The sequence below is a fragment of the Marmota flaviventris genome, chromosome 3, assembly GCF_047511675.1.
Source record: "Marmota flaviventris isolate mMarFla1 chromosome 3, mMarFla1.hap1, whole genome shotgun sequence".
NCBI lineage: Eukaryota > Metazoa > Chordata > Mammalia > Rodentia > Sciuridae > Marmota > Marmota flaviventris.
Window position 1 is genome coordinate 77,194,681 of NC_092500.1, and position 21,663 is coordinate 77,216,343.

A 21,663-nucleotide genomic window follows, 5' to 3' on the forward strand; every position below is an offset into this window, starting at 1 on the left:
GTTTAGAATAAGATAATTAAGTAGACATAGTATATTATAAAACAAATTTATTTAGAAACAAAATATTTTAACAGAATTTTTGAAAAGAAAAACATCTTTTATTCTTATAAATAGGTTTACTCAAAAGCAGTTTTAAATGACATGAACTCACAATATAATTTTATAAGTCAAATACACATCTCAATTTTAGAATATAGTACTAACAAAAGGTAAAACATCTAAAAATGTATCTAGAACAGATATTTTTTTAAAAGAGAGAGAGAGAGAGAGAGAGAGAGAGAGAGAGAGAGAGAATTTATTTATTTTTAGTTTTCAGCAGACACAACATCTTTGTTTGTATGTGGAGCTGAGGATCGAACCCGGGCCGCACGCATGCCAGGCGAGTGCGCCACCGCTTGAGCCACATCCCCAGCCCCAAGATCAGATATTCACATATTGTTTAAGCTAAAAGATGAAGTTCTTCCAGAAAGAATTTTTAAAAACCCAAAGCTTATCATGTTTAACCAAGAACTTGCTTCCAAATTAAGAGTTTTCTGAGAAACTAAATACTAATTGTTAAATAACTGTGCTCCTCCTTGATTTGTAAGAAAGGTTTTATTTCAATGTAAATTCATATGACTGAATACTTCAGCCCTGATTTTTTTCCTTTTTGCCATTAAATTCATATGTATACACTCATACCAACTTGAGGCATTATGACAAAAACAAAAATGGAAGATACCATGGCAGATGGAAGACTGTCAGCCTCTGGAAAACCTCCAAATTAGTGTTAGCCTCATTTTCTGGTATAGAAAAGTAGGTTCTCCATGAAAACTTGAAAGATGCCACAAATTTGAAGGTAAATGCCTTTGTGCCCTTCTCTCCCAAATTGAGTAGTTATTAACATTGATTCTGGTCAGGTTGTCTCGTCATGAATCCTACCTGTCAATTATTCTATAATGTTGGGCAAACAACCTTTCTCTGCTAAGTTTCCTCATGTATTAACAACCATTCTATCCCACAGGATTATTATGAATATTAAATGAGATAAAATCAGTTTTAAAGCACTAAAAACAGTGGCCAATACAATATTATATCAGTTTTCAAATCTGTCGTATCACTACTTGTTTATGGGGAAAGGTCCTCAGATGAAGATGCTTTATGAAGTAAACAATGTCATATGGAAAGTCAGATTATGTAAAAGAATCTAATATATGATTAAAAAATAAAAAAAATGCAACATTTTTATTTTTTTTTTACATTTACCTTGGCTTCATACAACTCAGGAAACACTTTCAATAACAGCAATAATAAATAGGCATGGATAATATATATCTTTGTGGTTCAAAACAATACAAAACTATAAAAAGCTTAATTCAGAATAACAAAAGTTTAATTACAACACTTGAATATACAGCACAATATCACCACCTAGTGAACACTGAACTAAACACTTTTATTATACATAGCACTTGCCCTATTTTTCACTAGGGGATAAACCTTTTTAAGTAGAAATACACTATTTCCATTGACACAAGAGGAATTAAAACATATGTAAAATAAATACTACAAGCTCACCGAAATATTCTAACTATAATATCTTTTAGAAGATTGGGCATCTAAAATTTGTTTCTAAAACAGGGTTAACAGTTAAAAGTAGTTTTGTTCAGAAATTTAAAATACCAAAGACAGCATGCAAATCACCAGAAATATCTGACTATGACTTACCAATTAATGCAAAAATATTAGTTGTAACAGACTTATGAATTTACAAGGTTGTAAGACATCTTTAAATATATTTTACTCTATCTACATGCTATCTGATTTTCCTAAATCTGATAAATAGAAATTTTACCACCAGTCAATAGGAAACATTTTTTTGAGGGGGTCCAGTCCCTTGTAGAGACTAAGCAATTAGAAAATTTGTTTTTCATTAACTGAAATGTAACTATTGGCCCTACATTTACACTTTACATAACAGAATAATTTCAATTCACTCAAATAATTGTTCTTCAAATATTGTAAGAGCTTAAGTTACAGAATCTGTTATTCCAAGTTAATCATCCCATTCTTTCATTTATCTTACAACAAAATTATTAATCCTCATCATTTGTTCATACTTTAAACAGTTTCTAACATTTTTAAGAATGATTACGATCCAACACACAAAAAAATAATGTGCCATGAATGGCCTGGCTTGTGCACAGTAAAGACTATCTCCACTCTCCATATCCTACTTCATATATATATATATATATATATTTGGTTGTTGATGGACTTTTATTTTATTCATTTGTTTATGTGTGGTGCTGAGAATCGAACACGGTGACACACACATGCAAGGCAAGCACTCAGCCTACTTAATGAAAAACATTCACAAAATAGCAGTCAAAACCTCAGTTTGTGAATCAGATCATCTATGTTCATTTAGAGACAAGAGTGGTCTTGTGGCAAGTCACCAGATATATTTGACCTTTAACTTCTTCAACAATCCAGCAAAATTCAGTATCTACTGCACAGACATATGAGTAGGATCAAATGGGACAATATTGGTAAATCAGCCAATATTACAGGTACTCAAAAGATGGCAATTTCTTTCCCTTTTTCCTCATCTTGTATGTGCCATAAGCACACATACATTGCTCAATGAACTGATCACACTCCAGTATGCAGAAACAGTATAATGTTTTAATATTGTTCTTGTTGTAAAAAGACATTTCTTTTGGCTTGCTGGTGATGAACTGTGCTATGAATGAAATGAAACTCTGAATGAAATTATTAAATTCATCAAAAGCTCATCTTTTAAAAAGCATAATATGAAGACATTATTGGATTACTTTACTGTGACAAAATTTCTCACCCTAGAAATAATAATCAAATCTTAAAAGAATTTTGTGTTGAATTTATAAATGTGTTGAAAAATTTTTTCACAACCTATTCACTTTATTATAATTTTTCAACTTTTTTTACTATATTGGAAATGTGTCATCAACATTTAAATATGTAAAGCACTCTAAATGAAAGATAAGTTATTCCTAGAATAGTAAAATAGAACCTGAAATAACATAAAATATTTGTAACTGGTTGAAATTTCTTTTCCCTTTAAAGTCTTACAAACCATCAAAATTATAATAGTTTAATGATTGAACTGCTTGTATTTTAAACAGCAATAACCTTGATATCATATCCTGATATAAAGACAACATATAACATATTTACAAGTAGATACATGTTTAAGCACTAAACAACACAGCAAACACTTAGCAATAGACCAAAAAATTAGGCAGAAAATGGGTCTGGAATGCTTTTGTCATGAAATGCAATTTATTTCCTCAAATTAATTGTGATTATACATTATAGTTTTTCTGTGCTATTTGCTTCATTCTATACTAAAATGTTCAGTGTACATTTAGCTAATATTTATCATATGATATGTTTATGATTTTTATGAATGGCAGGGGATAAATCCTTTTCGAAATTAGGCCCATACCAGACACACCTTAGTTAGGACAATTATCCTCATTTGAAATGAGGACCAAACATCTTGCCTTATTGATTATAGAGTCATAAGCAAACACTAATTCCCAAAACTCCCATGTTAAACATTCTTCCTATAAGTCCATGGCTCCTAATTTATATTTAAATTTCCATTTAAAAGTTTTTTTTTCATCTTTACATTACAATCTGGTTTTACTATTTAATGTGATTCTAATTGTTTTAAGATAATAATGCTCTCTACCTAATATATAGTAATTTCTTTCTTTTTCTTTGTTTTTGGTACTGGGGATTAAACCCAGATGCACTTTACCAGTGAGCAACAGCCCCAGCCAATTTTTATTTTTTATTTTGAGATGGTCTCACTAAGTGGCTGAGGCTGGCTTTGAACTTGAGATATTCCTGTCTCAGTCTCTCCAGTTATTGGATTACGAGCATGCACCACCATGAATTTTTTTATCTGAATACATAATTTATTGAAAACTGGTTATAACTGTCCACTATTTAAGTGCATAAATAAAATTTTTGAATCCCTTTTCTCTTTGATTATGAAGAAAATAATGTCAAACTGCGCAGCAATTTAGTTCAAACTGGAAATAACATATTATTTAATTATTAGAAATAAATTACATTAAGTTATTTACATTGTGGAATTTTATGACAGACTAAGCATATTCCAGAAATGAATCTAAGGAAACATGGCCCAGAGAGCAAAAATAATTTCTCTTGCTAGGAGAATATGCTATTTTAAAGTAAGGAACACTGTATTTCCAAATAATTTAAACACACAGATACAGTTATAAAAAATTTCTGGGTATCCATTAAGAGAAAACACATGACACATGTGGTAGTAAACACACAGCACACTAAAACCTAACTAATACTATCTAAAGATAATATTCCATACTAGAATTTCACATAAGGTAGAACTTGATCAAAATTATTCTGAAGTTGAAAACAATGGACTAGAACTTTTCATGATACTCTTTAAAATAATCCTACTCACAGACTACTAACAATGATTGTAAGGTTATCTAGTAAGGAAGTATGTGTTTTTCATAATCACTTTTTAATTATGAAATTCAAAAAAATTCTAATTTTTTAAATCCACTACAAAAGTAGTATTTGATAATCCTTTTAAAAGTTCAAAACACAAACATAATTTAGAATGTTTGTAAAAGCAAGGATCGTTTTAGGAATGACTGGACTTCTCAATCTTTTCAGGTGGAAAGACTTCACAGGGATGAGTTTGGTGATCTGTTAAATTGAGCTTGTGTATCTTTCACATATTTATTTAATCTATTTCACTCTGTGGAAAATTCAATAGTAAATAACCATCTTCTAAGGGTCCAAGAAAATTTAAACCAAAACGTTTATCTTTAACTCAAGAATACTGATAGACATCCTGTTTTAAAATAATTAGAAAAAAATAAGCAGCTCCTTTTAATTCACAATATTCTTTTCTAAATTACCAAGTACTGTATTTTATGTTATAGAAAACGAGGAAGATTAATGTGTTTCCTTCTCAATGTAAAATTTCTCCAAATTTAACACATAAGTGACTCAACACTTAAAAATTAATTCGAATGGTGATCTCTCCAGTCTTCTTCAATTAAATGGGGTGAAATGGTCCCCAGACCAGATCTGAGTGGAAAGTTTTTCCTCAGAAATGTTCCTAAACACAAGCCTTGCACTATCAGACAACAAAGCTGAATTTCCTAAATTACACTCTTTTTTTTTTTTTTTTCCAACTTTGGTTTCCTGGATTTAGTTCTCTATTATAATAAATTCATGAAAGCATAATTTCTTTGATTATGCTTTCTTATCTGACTAAAAATATTCTGGCTGGGTGTGGTGCATACACCTGTAATCCCAGTTACTTGGAAGGCTGATAGAGGAGGACTACAAGTTCAAGGCTAGCCTGTGCAAAATTAGCAGGACTCTTAAAATTAAAAGGGCTGGAGACATAGCTCAGTGGTATACTGCTTGCCTATCATCCCTAAACTCAATATTCAGCCTGCCAAAAAAAATCTGGGTAAAATATATTTTCATACAATCACTGTTATAATTGAGTCATTCTACTTTCTAAGTACTGAATAGAGGTACAATAAAAGAATGCTTTGTATTTTTTTCTCAAGACTTTTGTTGTTATTTTTACCTGCACTCATTTTCATATTTGCAAGATGAGATGTTTTCTAAATATTCTAATTATTTTAAACAGGAAAAAGCTTTATTCAACACTGAGGAGAAAGTAATTTGTCCACACTTACGGCTATTTTTAAAAAATATTTAAAAATGTTAAAATTTGGTTGAGAGATGACTTCTATACACAGTTTCAGCTTTCCATGTCAAAATTAACATGCCCAAATACTTACCTGTAGTAAAATGACAACCCAAGGAATGAATGAAAAATAGTAAACAGAGAATGCAAACACTAACACACTCACAAAATATTACCCAGCAGGTGTTACCTAATTTACAAAATAGGTACATCAAATGATTTCATAACTTTCAGTTCTATTTTTTGGGGGGGGGGGAGATAAGGGAATCAAATAACAATTTGATTTACATTTATATCTCAGAAGTCACTTTTTTTTTAACCTCTCAGGACAAAATTTTATTTATAAGATCTAAGCACATATATCATCTCCTAAAAATCTTGTGAGATATTATCTTCTTTTCAGGAGAGAGGCATGGAATGGATAATTCCTCAGCACCTCCAGAAGGAACTGACCCTGCTGACATTTTGAGTTCAGATACAGGTCTTTCTAAATGTGGGGAAAAAAAGTAAACCACTAAGTTTGTGGTCATTTGTTACAGTAGTCCTAGGAAACTAATACAACAATGTATTTCAGAAAAAAAGTCTCTTTAAAAGGTATTATAATCAACACAATTTATCTTTGGCCTTTATACATTTCATATTAGGAATTAGTGAAAAAGCTTCATAATTTCTAGATTTTAAATAAAAAATAATACACTGAATCCTGGATTACCATGACCTTCTCTTTTAAATTGCTATCCATAAATCTATTCTAATTTATGATTAAAATTATAATTATTGAAAGAGTAAACAACTTTTCAATCAGGAATATTGACTGATCATTTGTAAATATTTTTCAAATAATTTCTGAAAAGAATTATAAATTAGTTCCACTGCTGTGAAGCATACCCAATTTTCTTAAGCTTGTATGTACAAAAAGTTTCCAAGCTTTTGAGTGCTGGCAGTATCAAAGAGATAATTGTAAACAATTTTATCTTTCCATTATTGGCTTCTGAAGCAGGTCTTAAGCTTTTCAGTTGTTTATACTTAACTTCCTTATATTTGTTGCATACAATGTATATATGTAATAAAAAAAAAGTATGTAATAAGAAAAAAACTGATGTGATCTGAGAATTACCATTATGCCTAAAACAAATTCTATAATTCCCACATATCAATTATTCATTGTGGAGACAGTCTATATATTACATCTACTTTTAAAGGTCAAAATATCTCTGATTTTACCACATAAACCTTTGAATGTCCTGACTATTTGGCCACTGAAAAGTCTTACTCAGAAAAATATAAAAAGTTAGGAAATTAACAATTACATAGCAACCCAGTTCACAAACAAGTCTGGATGTGGGTGGTAGAGGTATGTTAAGCCTATAAATAACATACGGTAAAATAAAGTAACGAAATTCTAGCAGTTTTTGAGGAACTGTAGAAGTGAACAAGCATATGAAAAACATTAAATTCCAGAAAACTGATTTTGATTTCAATGAGTCAGCTATACTCCAACCAGCAAATACATAGACTGGAACTAACAAATATTTCATAATTTCATATCTTTGAAAAACTCTTTTCCACACATAGAAAGTATAATGTCTATTGTCTGCTAGCAAGTATTTATGAACATAAGTGAATTTCCAAACTAAAAATATGGAGGCTAAGGTAATCAAACAAAACCGAATTCTACGTTTCCAAACTAAGTAAAGAAAAGCCTTAATTTTAGTAGGAGATAGTAGATGAGGAAAAGAAAAAAAGAGGGTAAAAGAGAAAAAATAGAACAGTTGAGGAAAATGAAAACAGGCTTCATGACTACTCCGATCACCAATAACAATTCCACCATTAACTGCTACAAAAGCACAAAATGCAAACCCCAGAAGGATATAGGGCCAAGTTAGAAGGAAAAGCATACTCAAGTTCTTAAAGGACATGGAATACACCAAAAGAAACTGAAGAATTTTCCTGAATTCTGAAAATGGTCCTTTGATAGGGGGAAGCCGCTCTTCCTTCTTCTTTTGCAGCTCAGTTTTCCAGGCTTCAGTTAATTTCTGTGCAATGACATGTCCTGCGCAGAAGACAGCCCAGATGATATTTGTTTGACGAAACATGAAGCCACAAAACCCAAGCAAGGCGGAAGTTTTATGATTTCCATAAAGACACATCAAATAGGCAAAAAGAGTAAAAAACATGGATCCTGCTTCTGTATAATAAAGGAAGTTAAAAAAATACAGTATTGGAAACACTGCTAGTGTTAACGTTGATAAGATTCTCTGGATACTTGAGGCAGCCTTTGGGGGGAAAAACATGAAAAATTATTTTCACAAAGCAATTATGCTATTTCTGAATTAACGAAGATATTTATTAAAAAAACAATAACAAAGCCCCACTCCAATTTTATTTAGGAGTTAATATTAATCTAATTTTGAGCTTTGCAAAGTTACTATATAAGTTTATAAGAATATTTGGTACTTTTTAGTTATAATTATTAGCTTGGAAGCCACTAAAACATGTGCCAAAGCTCCTATGGCTTAAAATGACTTGAATGATTCAACAAATAGTTGAGGAGTTTTTGGCGCAAGACACCAAACTAAACTCTGTGGAGCATAGAGATGAAGAGGACACCATGCAGATAGCTTCAACCCCCTGAGCTTAATTCTTACTACCTTCCATAAGCATTCAACTTGCCATCATCACCAACTCTCTTGAAGGACAGCCTTTTAAAACCTTACATTAGACAAAATGTAAAAGGGCATATAGCATCTATATTATTTGACCAATGATCTTACTTTTTCATGAAGGATTTTTGTGAAAATAGTAGGCCTAGTCTAAAATTAAACATCTTCTTTGGGCCTTTCTGACATGACTTCAAAATTTAAGTATTTTTATCTCCTTAAATTGTATCCTTCATTTAATCTAACTCACCAAATCAGTCCATGCCATTCCTTTGATTAAATTTAAGGTCTCTCATTCCTCACAAGAATAGGAATAGAACCACCACATGACCCAGCTATCCCACCACTCAACATTTATACAAAAGTACTAAAATCAGCATCCTACAGTGATACAGGCACATCATTGTTTATAGCAGGGCAATTCACAACAACCAAGTTATGGAACAAACCCAGGTGTTGATGAATTAAAAAAAAAAAACATGTGGTACATATACACAGAGGAGTTTTATTCAGCCATAAAGAATGAAATTGTGGTATCTGCAAGTAAATGGATGGAACTGGAGAATGTCATGTTAAGTGAAATAAGCCAGATTCAGAAAATCAAGGATCAAATGTTTCTTCTCATGTGCAGAAACTAGAACAAACTAACTAAAAGGGAGGTGTCTCATGAGGTTAGAGGGAGATCAGTGGAGTAGAATGAGGTAGAAGAGGAGGATGAGGGATGGGAAAGAGGAGGAAATGAGAAATGAATCTGACAACATTATACTATGTACATGTATAAATATACTATAGTGAATTCCAACTTTATGTTTATCTATAAAGCACCAATAAGAAAAAAAATTAATAAACAGAAGGAAGACCAGTAGAGTATAGGAAAAGGAACAGAGGGAAGGATGGAAAAGAGGAAGCAGTAGGGATTGAAATGGAGTAAATTAAATTTCATGCATATTTTCATTATGTCAAAATGAACCCAACCATTATTAATAACTGTAATGCACTAATAAAAGCATTTGAAAAATAGAATAAAATTAAGGTCTCTTCATCACCTCCTATATAAAGTTCAAAATCCTCTCCATGGCATATAAGGACTTTCTTGACTTCAGTCCTACCTGCATCTCTAGCTTTATATCCTTGTGGTTGATAATTCTATAGTTTCAAACAGTAATTCTCTGCATTTCATTGTTCAATGCCTTCATACCTTTACTTTATGCTATGTCTGCCAGGATTATTCCCCTCTTCAGCAGTATCTGTTCATCACGATTTAGCTCTGGTGCTACCTTCTCTGTGCAGCCTTATCCAAGGCCACACACACGCCTCCCAGTAAGGAAGTAGTAAGTGTTCCTCGGCTCCTTCTCTGTATCCTCATTCTCATGCCTACCTGCCTCTCATAACTGATACTACTGAAATTACCTCTTTCAATTACTGAATCTTTATATCAGGCACTAGCCGAAGCACCACCTATTTATTAATCCTCTACTCTTCATAACACTTCTATGAGGTAGATTTATTAGTACTTATTTAACAGTTGAAGGCACAGAGTCATGAAAGGTAATCTTCCCAAAGTAATGCAAGTAGTAGTAGTAGGGATAGAATTGAAACCCAAGAAACCAACTTCCAGGACTTGCGATCTTAAATTGCCTCATAACTCCTAAAGCAAAGTCTATTTTCCCTAAAGAAGATATAAGTTCTGCAAAGAAAGACTGCCTTACTTAAATATCTTCTAAAATGGGGGTGCAAGATTTCCATTAATTGTCACAAACATATATAAATTCCAGTGTTAAAAACATATTTCTCCAAATTTCATAAAACTAATTCATGACATAAATGTGAACCTGACTACACAGAAATAAATTATGTTAAAACATACCTGTAATAAATTATGTTAAAACATACCTTGTTTCTGGGTTGTAGCTTTCGGAAAAGCAAATATAGTAAATAGAAGTTGCCAACACTGAAGAGAAGATTAACAAATCTGAGCATTCCAATGGAGCAGACAATATGTTCAGACCATCCAAAAATCCAACTGGCAGGTTTGACCACTCCAACAGACACCAGGTATAAGCCAGGTAATGTAGTAATCATGGGATCCCACTTAAAAATGAAATGCCAACAGTGAAGCAAAATCAAGAACTAATACTGAAAAGACAGGCACAGATATGTTAAGATCCAGTTTTAATGATCATGACATTTGAGAAGTTATTTTGACATGGTTAAAAAAAAATCCTAGTAGATTAGATGTCTACTTTGAGAAAATAATTTTTTTTTTACCTCTGCACCTGTTTGTAATAAATTAAAATTTGTTTCTAATTTCCAAGAATTGCTCTCTAGAATACCTGTATTTTGGTGTCTAAATTGCAAAGGCTCTCATTTCACAGCTTGTAAAATTTAGTTCAAACTCTGATGGGTTTAGAGAGAAAGAAGGGTTTAGAGAGATTGGTCCACAGGCTCTATGATAGCTAACATGTATCAGTTCCAAAAACTGTGCTAAATCTTATTTAATCTTGTTGCATACCCTACATTAGATACTATTATTGATGCCATTTTGCAGATGAGTAGCCTGAAATCCAGAAAATTTTCTAAGGTTAATAACAGCATCAAGATTGAAAATCAGATTTTTTCCCAACATACTTTAACCAGAACGCATAATGTATCACCAGAAGAGGAGGAATATGCTTTGGTATTTATATTTATACATTTGTGTAGTCAAACATACATTTTAAAATGATATAACCTGACTGGATGCAGTTTATCCAGCTAACAAAAGGTTTCTAAAATGCCCAGAAAATTAGTGTAAACTATCACTTTATTTTTGTGGCTGAAGATCACCCATCCTTCCTCCGAAATACTGAGTGAGGTGTTTCACTGATGCTAACGTGAAGTTTTCTGACAGGTTCAAGGCACACCCCAACACCTCTCTAATCTTGGAACTGGGGAAGACAAACTGGGATAGTCAGTTGCTAAGAGGAGGAGCACTAGCTCGGTTCCCCATTAGTCACTCTCCCAAACCATTCCTTCTTGAGAGACAGATAAGCTTTTTATTCATTCATTTTAACAAACATCACGAAGCTCTGACACAGGAACAAAAGATTGCCCAGCTCCTTTTACGTTTGGAGGCTGGGAAGGTGCAAGGGAGAGAGCCAAGGATAAAGGATGGGAAGGAGAAGTCAGCGATGGGAACGCCGGGCCCTCCCTGGCCTGTCCTAGGGTAGAGACAGGTTGTGGACCCCACCTGCGAGAGGGAGAAATGGCCCTCACAGTAGCGCTGCGCCTGCGGCAAGTGGAAGATCTCGTCCATGTAGGGCTCTCGCAGCGCCCGGCTGAAGGCAGAGAAGAGTAGGCATGACACTAAAAAGGTACAGCTCAAGGCAGCTGAGAAATAGTAACCCTCTAGCTGCGCCATTCCTGCCCCCATTGCCACTGCCCGAGGACCCACTCAGAGCCTGGAAAGCCGAGCTTGAAACTCCGGCTCGAAACGGGCGCGCAAGGCGGGACTGGCCGGACAGGACTGAGCACAGCCGGAAGGCAAAGGATGCTGGGAGAGCGCGGGCCGGAAGGATCCGGTCACTGTTTCCGGAGTGACGAATTTATGTAACGGACCCGACTGTTGCCCTGTCAATCATACTGCCTGAGGCGCCAGGAGTGGTGAGAGCCTCCGGGGAGGGCGGTTCTAAAGATCCACTGGAGTTGCGCTGTTTGATGGTTTGAAAAGAAATCAGATCCTTAACCTGCTGGGGGTTTTTTTGTTGTTGTTGGTTCCCATTTCTCACCAGAAGGTGGCGTCATTTCCCCACGTTTCCAATTTCCAAACTTAAACATTTGCATTTCCTTTTCCAGTTATTTCTGTTCTCTCTTTTCAGGGATTATTATTACTAAACAATTCAATTCTAAGACATTTCTCTTGCGTCATCTTTTGAGACCGGAAGGGGAGCGTTTATTGTGGGTTCAAAGACTGATATTTTATAACTGGTAGGACATGAAATCCCTGACTGCCAATAAATTCACCAGTTAGAGGATATTTTGGGTTAAAAGAGAACACTTTCAAAAGGTAGACTTTCCGAGGATTTACTTAAATTTATATTAAGACTGAATTCTGATGTCCGGATCTCAGTATGCTGTGCAAGTTGGGGGTAATTAATTATTTTAGAATTTGGGATGTTTTCGATAAGGAAGGATTGCCTATGCATGTAAATTTGGTTGTTATGTATTAGGTTTTCCTACTAAAACATAATCATGAGCATTTAACAGGTGGTACTATGCACCACTGATTTTGTAGTCTCAAAATTTTATTCACATATTAGTTACATAAAGTTACACACTTTTCTATGTTATGTAGACTACACAATTCCTGTAGTCTGGGGTTGGGTATTGAGGGCAGGAGAAAGAGAAGTTATAAAGAACACTAAAGATAAATTATGTTTTGCAGTTTTGCCATGAGCATTGTTGGCCATGTTTTGCAGAAAGAAAAATAATGATCTTTTCATTAACCTCAGTCAAGTTGCCTTTGGCAGAAATACAGCAGAAAATAGTCATGATTCGTTTAGGATTGTAAACCGCAGGGTTCTCAGTTCAGTTCTTTCTCTGAGTCTCTCTCAATTTAAAGGAAGTTTCTCAAATGAAACTCATGGGCTCCCTCTTCATTCTCTACTATTTCTCAATAATAAGAGGAAATCATTGGAATAAAATCATGTTAGGTAGATTTCTTCACCTTATCCTAATTTGAGATGATGCTTAGCTGTTTTCCCCATTATCTCCCATTTTATTATTGAGTATGGACTGTACTTACCTATTTGAGATCATCTCCAAATCATCTTAAGACTTCGAGAAGTTATTATCTACAAGCAATTGGCCACTGACTCAGTAAACTTCTCAATCTTAATAGTACATGCTCTGCATAACCCTCTCTAGAAGTAGTTGACATTTTTTGAGGAAGTAGAATAAAACTAGACACTTATGTTATATATTTATCTTCATAATAATGACTACCAGAACTTATATTGAACATCTAACTTGTTTACAAACCCCACATGCCCCTTTAAGTTAATTAGGAAGTTTCAAGGAAATATGATATGTTTGAATTGCTAAAGATCTGTATTTAAAATCTATTTAACTTAATCTTACAGAAGCAGCTAAAGATAAAAATTTGAAATTATGTAGAAAACTAATGTCAGCATGGGGTAGAATTTAAACCATCACACCAAGAATAACTCTATAGTCTGTTATTACTTTTACACTTTGGAATTACTGCATATTTGATAAGCTTTAAATGCTTTCCAAGCTTCCCCCAAATCAAGATCTCCCACTAATATAGCTATTTCTGGGGACTTTTTTCTTTCTTTATAAAGGGGATTGAACCCAGGGCAATTAACCTCTGAGCCACATCCCTAGCCCTTTCTTTTATTGATTTTTTAAAAAATAAATGACAGCAGAATGCATTACAATTGTATATAAAGTATGTTGACACCAATTCATGTCTTCATACATGTACTTTGGAAAATAATGTCTATCACATTCCACCATCCTTGCTAACCCCTGCCTCCTTCTTTTCTCTCCTACCCCTCTGTACTATCTAGGTTTCATCTATTTCTCCCATGCTCCCCCTCCCTACCCCATTATGAATCAGCCTCCTTATATCACAGGAAACATTCGGCATTTGATTTTTTTTGGGATTGGCTAACTTCACTTAGCATTATCTTCTCCAACACCATCTATCTACCTGCAAATACCATGATTTTATTGCTGAGTAAAATTCCATTGTGTATATATGCCACATTTTTTTATCCATTCATCCACTGAAGGGCATCTAGGTTGGCTCCACTGTTTAGCTATTGTGAATTGTGCTGCTATAAACAATGAAGTGCTAATCCAAGTAACATCCTGCCTCCAATTACAACTTTTTCCTCTTGCTATGGAATCAAAATGTTGGCTATTTCATAGTCATAGTGATGGTTTACTCAGTTCTATGTGACAATTAGTTCTAGATACAGCAGGGTACTGCTGTCTCCTGGTTCAAAATCCTAAAATATAACCTCCAAAATGCAATTCTAGACTTGCATTCAATCTTAATATCATAATATACCAGTGGGGGGAAAACATAAAATTTTAAATTAATTAAAATGTAAGTAACACAAAATTTCGATTCAAAAATATTTGAACAAGAGTAATGGCTTAGCAAGTACTTTACTGAAAATATCTTTAAGATATGATTTAACGGGATGGGGATATAGCTCAATTGGTAGAGTGCTGGCCTCACATGCACAAAGCCCTGGGTTCAATCCCCAGCACCACATGCACACACACAAAAAGATATGATTTAAGGGGCAAATCTTCCTGGTGTTCTAGACACTCCAGTTTTAGCCCTGAAAGTCTCAGCTCACGGAAATCCTTTAGTCTCAGAGAAACAGGGATGGCTAGTCACTTAGAAAGTTATACCACATAACCCAAAGCAAAACTTTGTAAAAACCCTTTGTAACAGTGACTCTTATAGTGTGGTTCCTACATCAGCAGAATTAGCATTATCTGGGTACCTGTTAGAATTGTAAATTATTAAGCCAGTGCCTTAGAACTAATGAAACAGAAACTCTGGAGTTAGAGCCACAGAATTTGTGCTGTAGCATTCATTTAAACATCAGTTATGATTCTCTTAGATTCCCAGATGAACCTGATGCATGCTAAAGTTTGAGAACACACAGACCTTCAAATTGTCCTTACTTTTCTGAAAACCTGTGCTGATTTGTCCCCTTTTTAGTATCTTTTCTGAGTACTTTTTCATCTTTTTTTTTCCTCATGTGGAGGAATTTGGCTTCTCCAATTCTTCCTCACCAGGCTTTACTAAGAAACACAAACTGCATTGCCAAGCCACAAATAGACCATTTTATCCTTAGCAGGTACAGAGGAGGAATTTAAGTACTGTTTAATATTTTTCTACCATATATATTCAGACAGATCTATTTTTTCTTTCAAAAAAAATCTCTATATAAAGCTCTATATAAAGAGTAACTATCCTTTTTATAAAGACAAGTAGCTGAACCACAGGAGTCTCACAGAAGTTCTTCAACTTATCAGAAAAGCATCCCAGGGATAATCTTCGTGCCATCATTTTCCCTTCAACTGTGTGAAATTTAAGAATATCTTAAATGAGTTATTGAATGAATTGCGCTATTGTAATGATGAAATTACAGTACCATTAAATCAACTAAAGTAAAAAGTGAGAAGGGAAGACACTGATTTAATTTATAAATAATTTCAGATTTTAATAAACATAGTAATATTATTTTACTAATTTTAAAATTTCAGAGTTATATTGAAATCTATGATATGATTGTTATTACTGAAAATCAATACTTATCCAACCAAATCTATGTGAAATACCAAGAAGGATTATTCTCCTTTTGATTTCAAGGCAGAGTAAAACATGTGGACATCCTTAGGTTAAAAATTTGATCCCCTGCACCAGTTAAGTTTGACATACATTCAAAATATTATTCATTAAATATTTGTACGATATAAATTTAGTGAGAAATGGGTCACGTTAGATTGGGTAGAGAGAAGTGATGGGAGGGGAGGGGAGGGGAAGAGGGGAAAGGAAGGACAGCAGAATAAAATAGACATTATTATTGCTGTGGGGTATATACTTGACTGCATGACCAATGTGATTCTGCAACCTGTACACTCAGAAAAATGAGAAATTATATCCCATCTGAATCAAATGTATGATATGTCAAGATCATGGTACTGTCATGTGTAACTAATTAAAACAAATAATAAATAAATAAATTTAGTGAGAACAGAGATCATCTGACTTTTCACTAATAAGATTTAAATTGAGCAACCCGCATGTAGATTTCATTTCCACAAGGCAAAGCTGAGACATTGTAGGGGGATTATCTGATCTCTTGTTCCAGTTCTTTCTGACAGCTTTCCCTTCTGCTCTCATTTTATTTTGGATTGCTTTTCCAAATGAGATAACAAATTATATTAAAGATCTTACATTTATTTAACATAATGAAATGAGATACTACACTGTTTATTACTATCTAAAAATGTTAGTTTTTGTACCTGCCAAGTTTCAATGACTGATAATACATCTATGAAAAATATTTGAAAAAAGTCTATGCTATTAAAGTGTATTTCCACTAGAGGGTACTGACAACTTCAGCAGAATTGGTAACAATTTATTATGTTTCCTGTACTAATTCCAGTTTTGTTTTAACCATGTTTATTGATCACCACTCAAATATCTAATAAGACTGCCTCTCAAGCTGCTGTGTTATTGGTTTTTAAAGTTCATTATTATCGATACCAAAAATTCATTACTATTATTTTTTTGTGTGCTGAAGAGATTATAACAGTCACATCCTCATGGAAGAAATACTGGGAGCAGATGTGCTACTGGAGAGTCTGACAGAGATTCAAGTGTGCAGGCGGTGATCCATTGGCGCTAGGGAACAAGCCAAACACATTGCATATTTCCCTGGGGCTCTTCAATCACAGGAAGCGAAAGCCTGAGTGTGGAGGGTGGGAAGATGTTCCACCCCAGATTCAGGCAAAGATCCTGAGGGAGGAAGAGCAATATAAACCTTGTGTCCTTGAGGAAATGACAGAAAGACCTTCAGGCCCAGAATCCTACACTGATCCAAAACAAAGTTCTGGTTACTAGGGAGTAGGTGGGGGATACTGCTGGCTCTTGAGCTGCCACAGCTGGAAGGCAGGAGAAACTTGAACAGCATGAAAGTCTACTGCCTATGGCCCACAGGGCCTGCTGACTACTGGAAGTGGACCAGCAGCACTAAATCCACCCCTCCCATCTCCCATCATGAGCCCAGCACTGAGTGACAAGCAATCCACCCCTAATAAGGGGAAAAGTGTGGGAGAGTCCCCTGTGAGGCACAGACCTGGAAAGACTGCTGACAGTTGAAGATGGAGTGGGGACACTGAGAGAAAAAACTTTGGCATTGATGGCCCAATACGTAGCACAAGGTAGAAGCAGACGACGTTTGAAGAATTTGAAGCTGAAGATGCACCTTCGTGTGTGTGTGTGTGTGTGTGTGTGTGTGTGTGTGTGTTTTGATTCTATAACCCAAGTATAGACTCTGTGGAGTAAATATCCAGGAGCAATAATGGCTGTCTCATAAATCTGTGCATATTCTGTTGCAAATACTGACGCCAGGTTTTCCAAAGTGGTTGCCTAAATTTACACTTTGTCAAGTAATTATGAAAGTTTTTCTTTTGCATATCTATTTATCCTTGTAAACACTAGGCATCATTATTTATTTTAACCAATCTGATGCACATGTAATGGCAGCTCATTGTAATTTTGATACGCAGTTCACTGATGGCTGAGGAAAATCAAGATGTTTGCATGGTTAGTGGTCATTTGAATACATATTTTCTTTTAGGATACCTTTATTCAGGTCATTTGCCCAATTTTTAAATCAAGTTAGGGTCTATTTGTTGACTGATAAAGTTCTAATTATATTTCTGGCATCATCTTTTTGTTGATTGGATATTTTAAAGATGCTTTTTTCACTATAGCTTTTTTTTTTTGCTTTTTAAAATAATTATGAAAAGCACTAAAATTTATGTATTCAGATTTATCAGTCCTTTCCTTTTTGGTAAGTTCCACTGGTGAAATTTCTATGTACTCTAAGGTCAGTAAAATGCTTTTATTTTTTTCCACATTTTTAAAATTGGTGCAGTATAGTTGTACATAATGGTGAGATTTGTTGTTACATATGCATACATGCACACACTATAACAACATGATTTGGCCAATATCATTCCTCAGCACTCCCCCACTTGCACTTTTCTATAGTATTATATAAATTTGCTATGCTTGTCTTTCCTTTTTAGATTTTAAATTCACCTGCAAAGGAGTCTATTGTATTACATAAGTTATAGGCCTAGTTAAAAAACTTTTTCATAAGAATTATAATTGTTTTAGCAACATTTATTAAAGATCATTTTATTGCAATTGCTCCACAGTATCACTTATTTCAAAACAAGAAAGCAGAGGTCAATATTTGTGTAGGTCTGTTTGTATCCCCTCTGTTATATTCCATTGTTGTATTTGTATGTCATTGCTACAATGCACTTTTTTTACTATGTTAAAAATAAATCTTAAAATGCCTAGAGCATATATTTTCATTATGTTCTTCTTTAAAGTATCTTATTCTATTGTAGATTCATTTTTATTTTATTAGTTCTCATCAAAATGCCAGTTTCTAAATTAGTCTTGTATTGAATATACAGAACTATTTGGGAAAATAATTGAATTGTTACCATATAAAGTATTAAATTTCCATTTTTATTTCTGCCACCAGTTATTTATCATTTCTCTATCCTTAGTTCAGTATATCAGTCAAAATCTTACATTTAAATGATTAATATAAGTGTTTAAAATTCTGATAGACCTGCCCTGGGAGGCTATGGGAAGAATATGGTATCTGCATGATTGGGGCATGCAACTACTCTGAGAACTCATATCCCAAGATATGAAGTCATTTGAAATTAACATTAAAAGAAATCAAGAAATAGCAATGTAGGCATGCTATTTCAATTTGAAGAGGTAAATTTCAGAAGAAAATGCTTAGAGAATTGAAGGTGGTTAAATTTGAGAAAATGGAATGAAAAATTGGTAAGGACTGTGCTGTTTGATTAGAAATATTACAAGCTTATTGAACTTATTTTTGGAAAAATACAAGTATGTAATCAAATTGTGTTTTGTGAACTGGTACCTGTCCAGAATACTGTATTATTGATTTATGACCAGAAAGTACTAAAATTAAGAATAAGCTTTTAACATTTTTATAGTAGAATAACGGAGCAATTTTATTTCTGTGGAATATGGTACTAAAAAAGATGAATTTTTATTTTACATGTCTGTTTCTTGTTTGATTTCTAATAATGCATTTTACTGTGATAATTTGGAATTAAAACATTCATTATTTACTGTACGTAGCCTGAGAAACACATAATAACCTTGTGATAAATAAAATTTTAACTCAATATAATTTTTAAAAATCAACTTTGTCCTATGTCCAGAAGATGCTACAGTACATTTTTAACCTGGTAATGTAACCATAATGTTTCATCTGGTCAACATCATTTAATGTAACTGTCAACAAACTCTATGCCTAAACTTTGCCCTTTTAAAAAATTTGAAAATTCAGTGCTCTGTGAGTGTCCAAAAGCTTATTTATCAAACTAGCCTAAACTAAAACAGCTTTTTGGTGAGTGCCAACATTTTTTATGTTCCTCATGAATATGGATACTCTGCTTTGGCAGGGAGAGGCTGGTGAGCATTCTATCTTCCCACCTCTGTAAACTTATTATCACATGGCTCTTTGCGGTGAAAGCAAATCCTGATTAAATTTCTTAAATAATGGACACTATTAGCTCTGCTGAGGCAGAAACAGTAAAAAATCTGTTTGTAGGGTGGAATTCCTTCTCTCTGCCCTCTGACAGATGGCCAAGAACCATGCAGGTCTTATTCCTAAGTAGCCATAATGATTTTCTTACAGTATAATCAGCAAACTTGGCAGTCGAGTCTTGAGTCAGTAGTTTGATTTGGAAGTAGAGAGAAACTGAGTCAATCCTTTTGGACCTTTAATGCCATGGGTTCTGTTACTTCACTCCTATCTACTCAATTTAGACAGCAGTAATACTAGCAGTCAAAAAACTATCTCATAAAACTTATACTAATTATCATAACTTAAAATGTCTGTGTAGGTAAGGGTTCTTTTTAAAATACTTTTTGAGGTAAATTGATGCAAATAATTTTTTTTTTTCATTTTCAATGTGTACAATTATATGCATGATCCTTTATGGACAGGAGTAAAAGTCTCCCAAACAGAATTTCTCCATGTACTCAGTAGCCAAATTCAACTTGATGAATTAAATTAAGAAAATCAATGTTTCAAATGGTTGATTAAAATATTTTATTCAACTTACATATTCACAATCCTCTTACTTCTTAGTCTCATATAAAATTGAATGGCTATATTTAAAATATTACATTTTCCTTAAAGTAGTTATTATTTTAAATGCATTTGAATCAACTGCCTTCTTGTTTTTTCCTTCCTTCTCAAAGTTTTTTTCTTTATTAAATTATTTATTCTACTTTATTATATACATGATGGTAAAATGCTATTCATTTCATATTACACATATAGAGCACAATTTTTCAAGTCATTTGTTGTACACCAAGTATTTTCACACCATTTTTGTCTTCATACATGTACTTAGGGTAATGTTTTTTAATGAACTTACATTCAATGCCATTGGCTTAGGCAAGAAACTCTGGGAATATGACAATTTTTATGGGGAAGATGTTAGTTTTCCATTTGAGTTGTTCATAATGTCTTTAATGCATTATATTCTATTTTTAAGAGAACCTTACTACTGTCAACACTGAGAATCATCTGTGTCACATCAGGAATGTTAAAAAGCTGCACAATTAGTTCAGGTTCTTTTTTTCTCGGCTATGAGAATGTTAATTCTTGAGTCTATATTGTTAATCTGGATTCTGGGATGGGAATTCACATATAAAGCCAACTTTACCTGAAGTTGTTGCTCTGTAAGGAAACCTAATATAACCCATTTATTTATCATGTTCTGTGGTTTGAATATTGTTTGTTCCCACCAAAATTCTTGTTGGGGCTTGGTTCCCAATCCAACTATTAACAGGTACTGGGCTCTTTAAAAGGGATTAATGCTTTTCCTGAGGGAGTAATTTCTTGCTCTTTTGGGATTGGATTGGTCACTGTAAGAATAAATTCTCATAAATCAAACCTGACACCTCCTATTTTCTCTTGCACATGCATGTTCTTCCACTTATGTCTACTTCCTCTTCCCACTTTAGAAGTCATGAATTATATCATCACAAAACTTTTATCAGAAACTGAGCACATGATGATGCCATGCTCTTGGACCTGTGGAATTGTGAATTAAATAAATCTCTTACCTTTATAATGTACCAGTCTCAGGTATTTTGTTATAACAACAGAAACAGACTGAAGCATCATATAAACACTTGAGAACAGATAACATGTTCTATTCCTAACATATCATCAAGCAAATAGTAGCTCTCCATAATTATGGAATGAATGTATAAATGTATAAATGATTAAATAAAAGAGAACTGAGAGGTGTCATGGGATTTAATAGCACTTCAGAAAGGAGAAAAGACTCATTAGGGGCTATTTGAAGCAATGGGAATAGATTCAGTACTATGAAACTAGGAATATCTTT

At 33.7% G+C, this 21,663-nt stretch overlaps 1 protein-coding gene across 2 annotated transcripts; it reads right to left on the minus strand.

The window, feature by feature from the left end:
- Positions 1-1,208: 1,208 nt before the first annotated feature.
- LOC114091707 (dol-P-Glc:Glc(2)Man(9)GlcNAc(2)-PP-Dol alpha-1,2-glucosyltransferase) lies at positions 1,209-11,908 on the minus strand. Of its 2 annotated transcripts, none has more exons than XM_027934215.3 (3): positions 11,645-11,908; positions 10,309-10,506; positions 1,209-8,031 (listed from the first exon to the last, which is right to left on the minus strand). In XM_027934215.3, the coding sequence occupies exons 1-3, from the start codon at positions 11,825-11,827 to the stop codon at positions 6,976-6,978; spliced, it is 1,437 nt and encodes a 478-aa protein (XP_027790016.2). In that variant the 5' UTR covers positions 11,828-11,908; the 3' UTR covers positions 1,209-6,975. The 2 variants fall into 2 exon arrangements, with proteins under 2 accessions (XP_027790016.2, XP_071466081.1); XM_071609980.1 differs by having other exon boundaries at positions 11,671-11,675.
- Between the last annotated feature and the right edge of the window lie 9,755 nt (positions 11,909-21,663).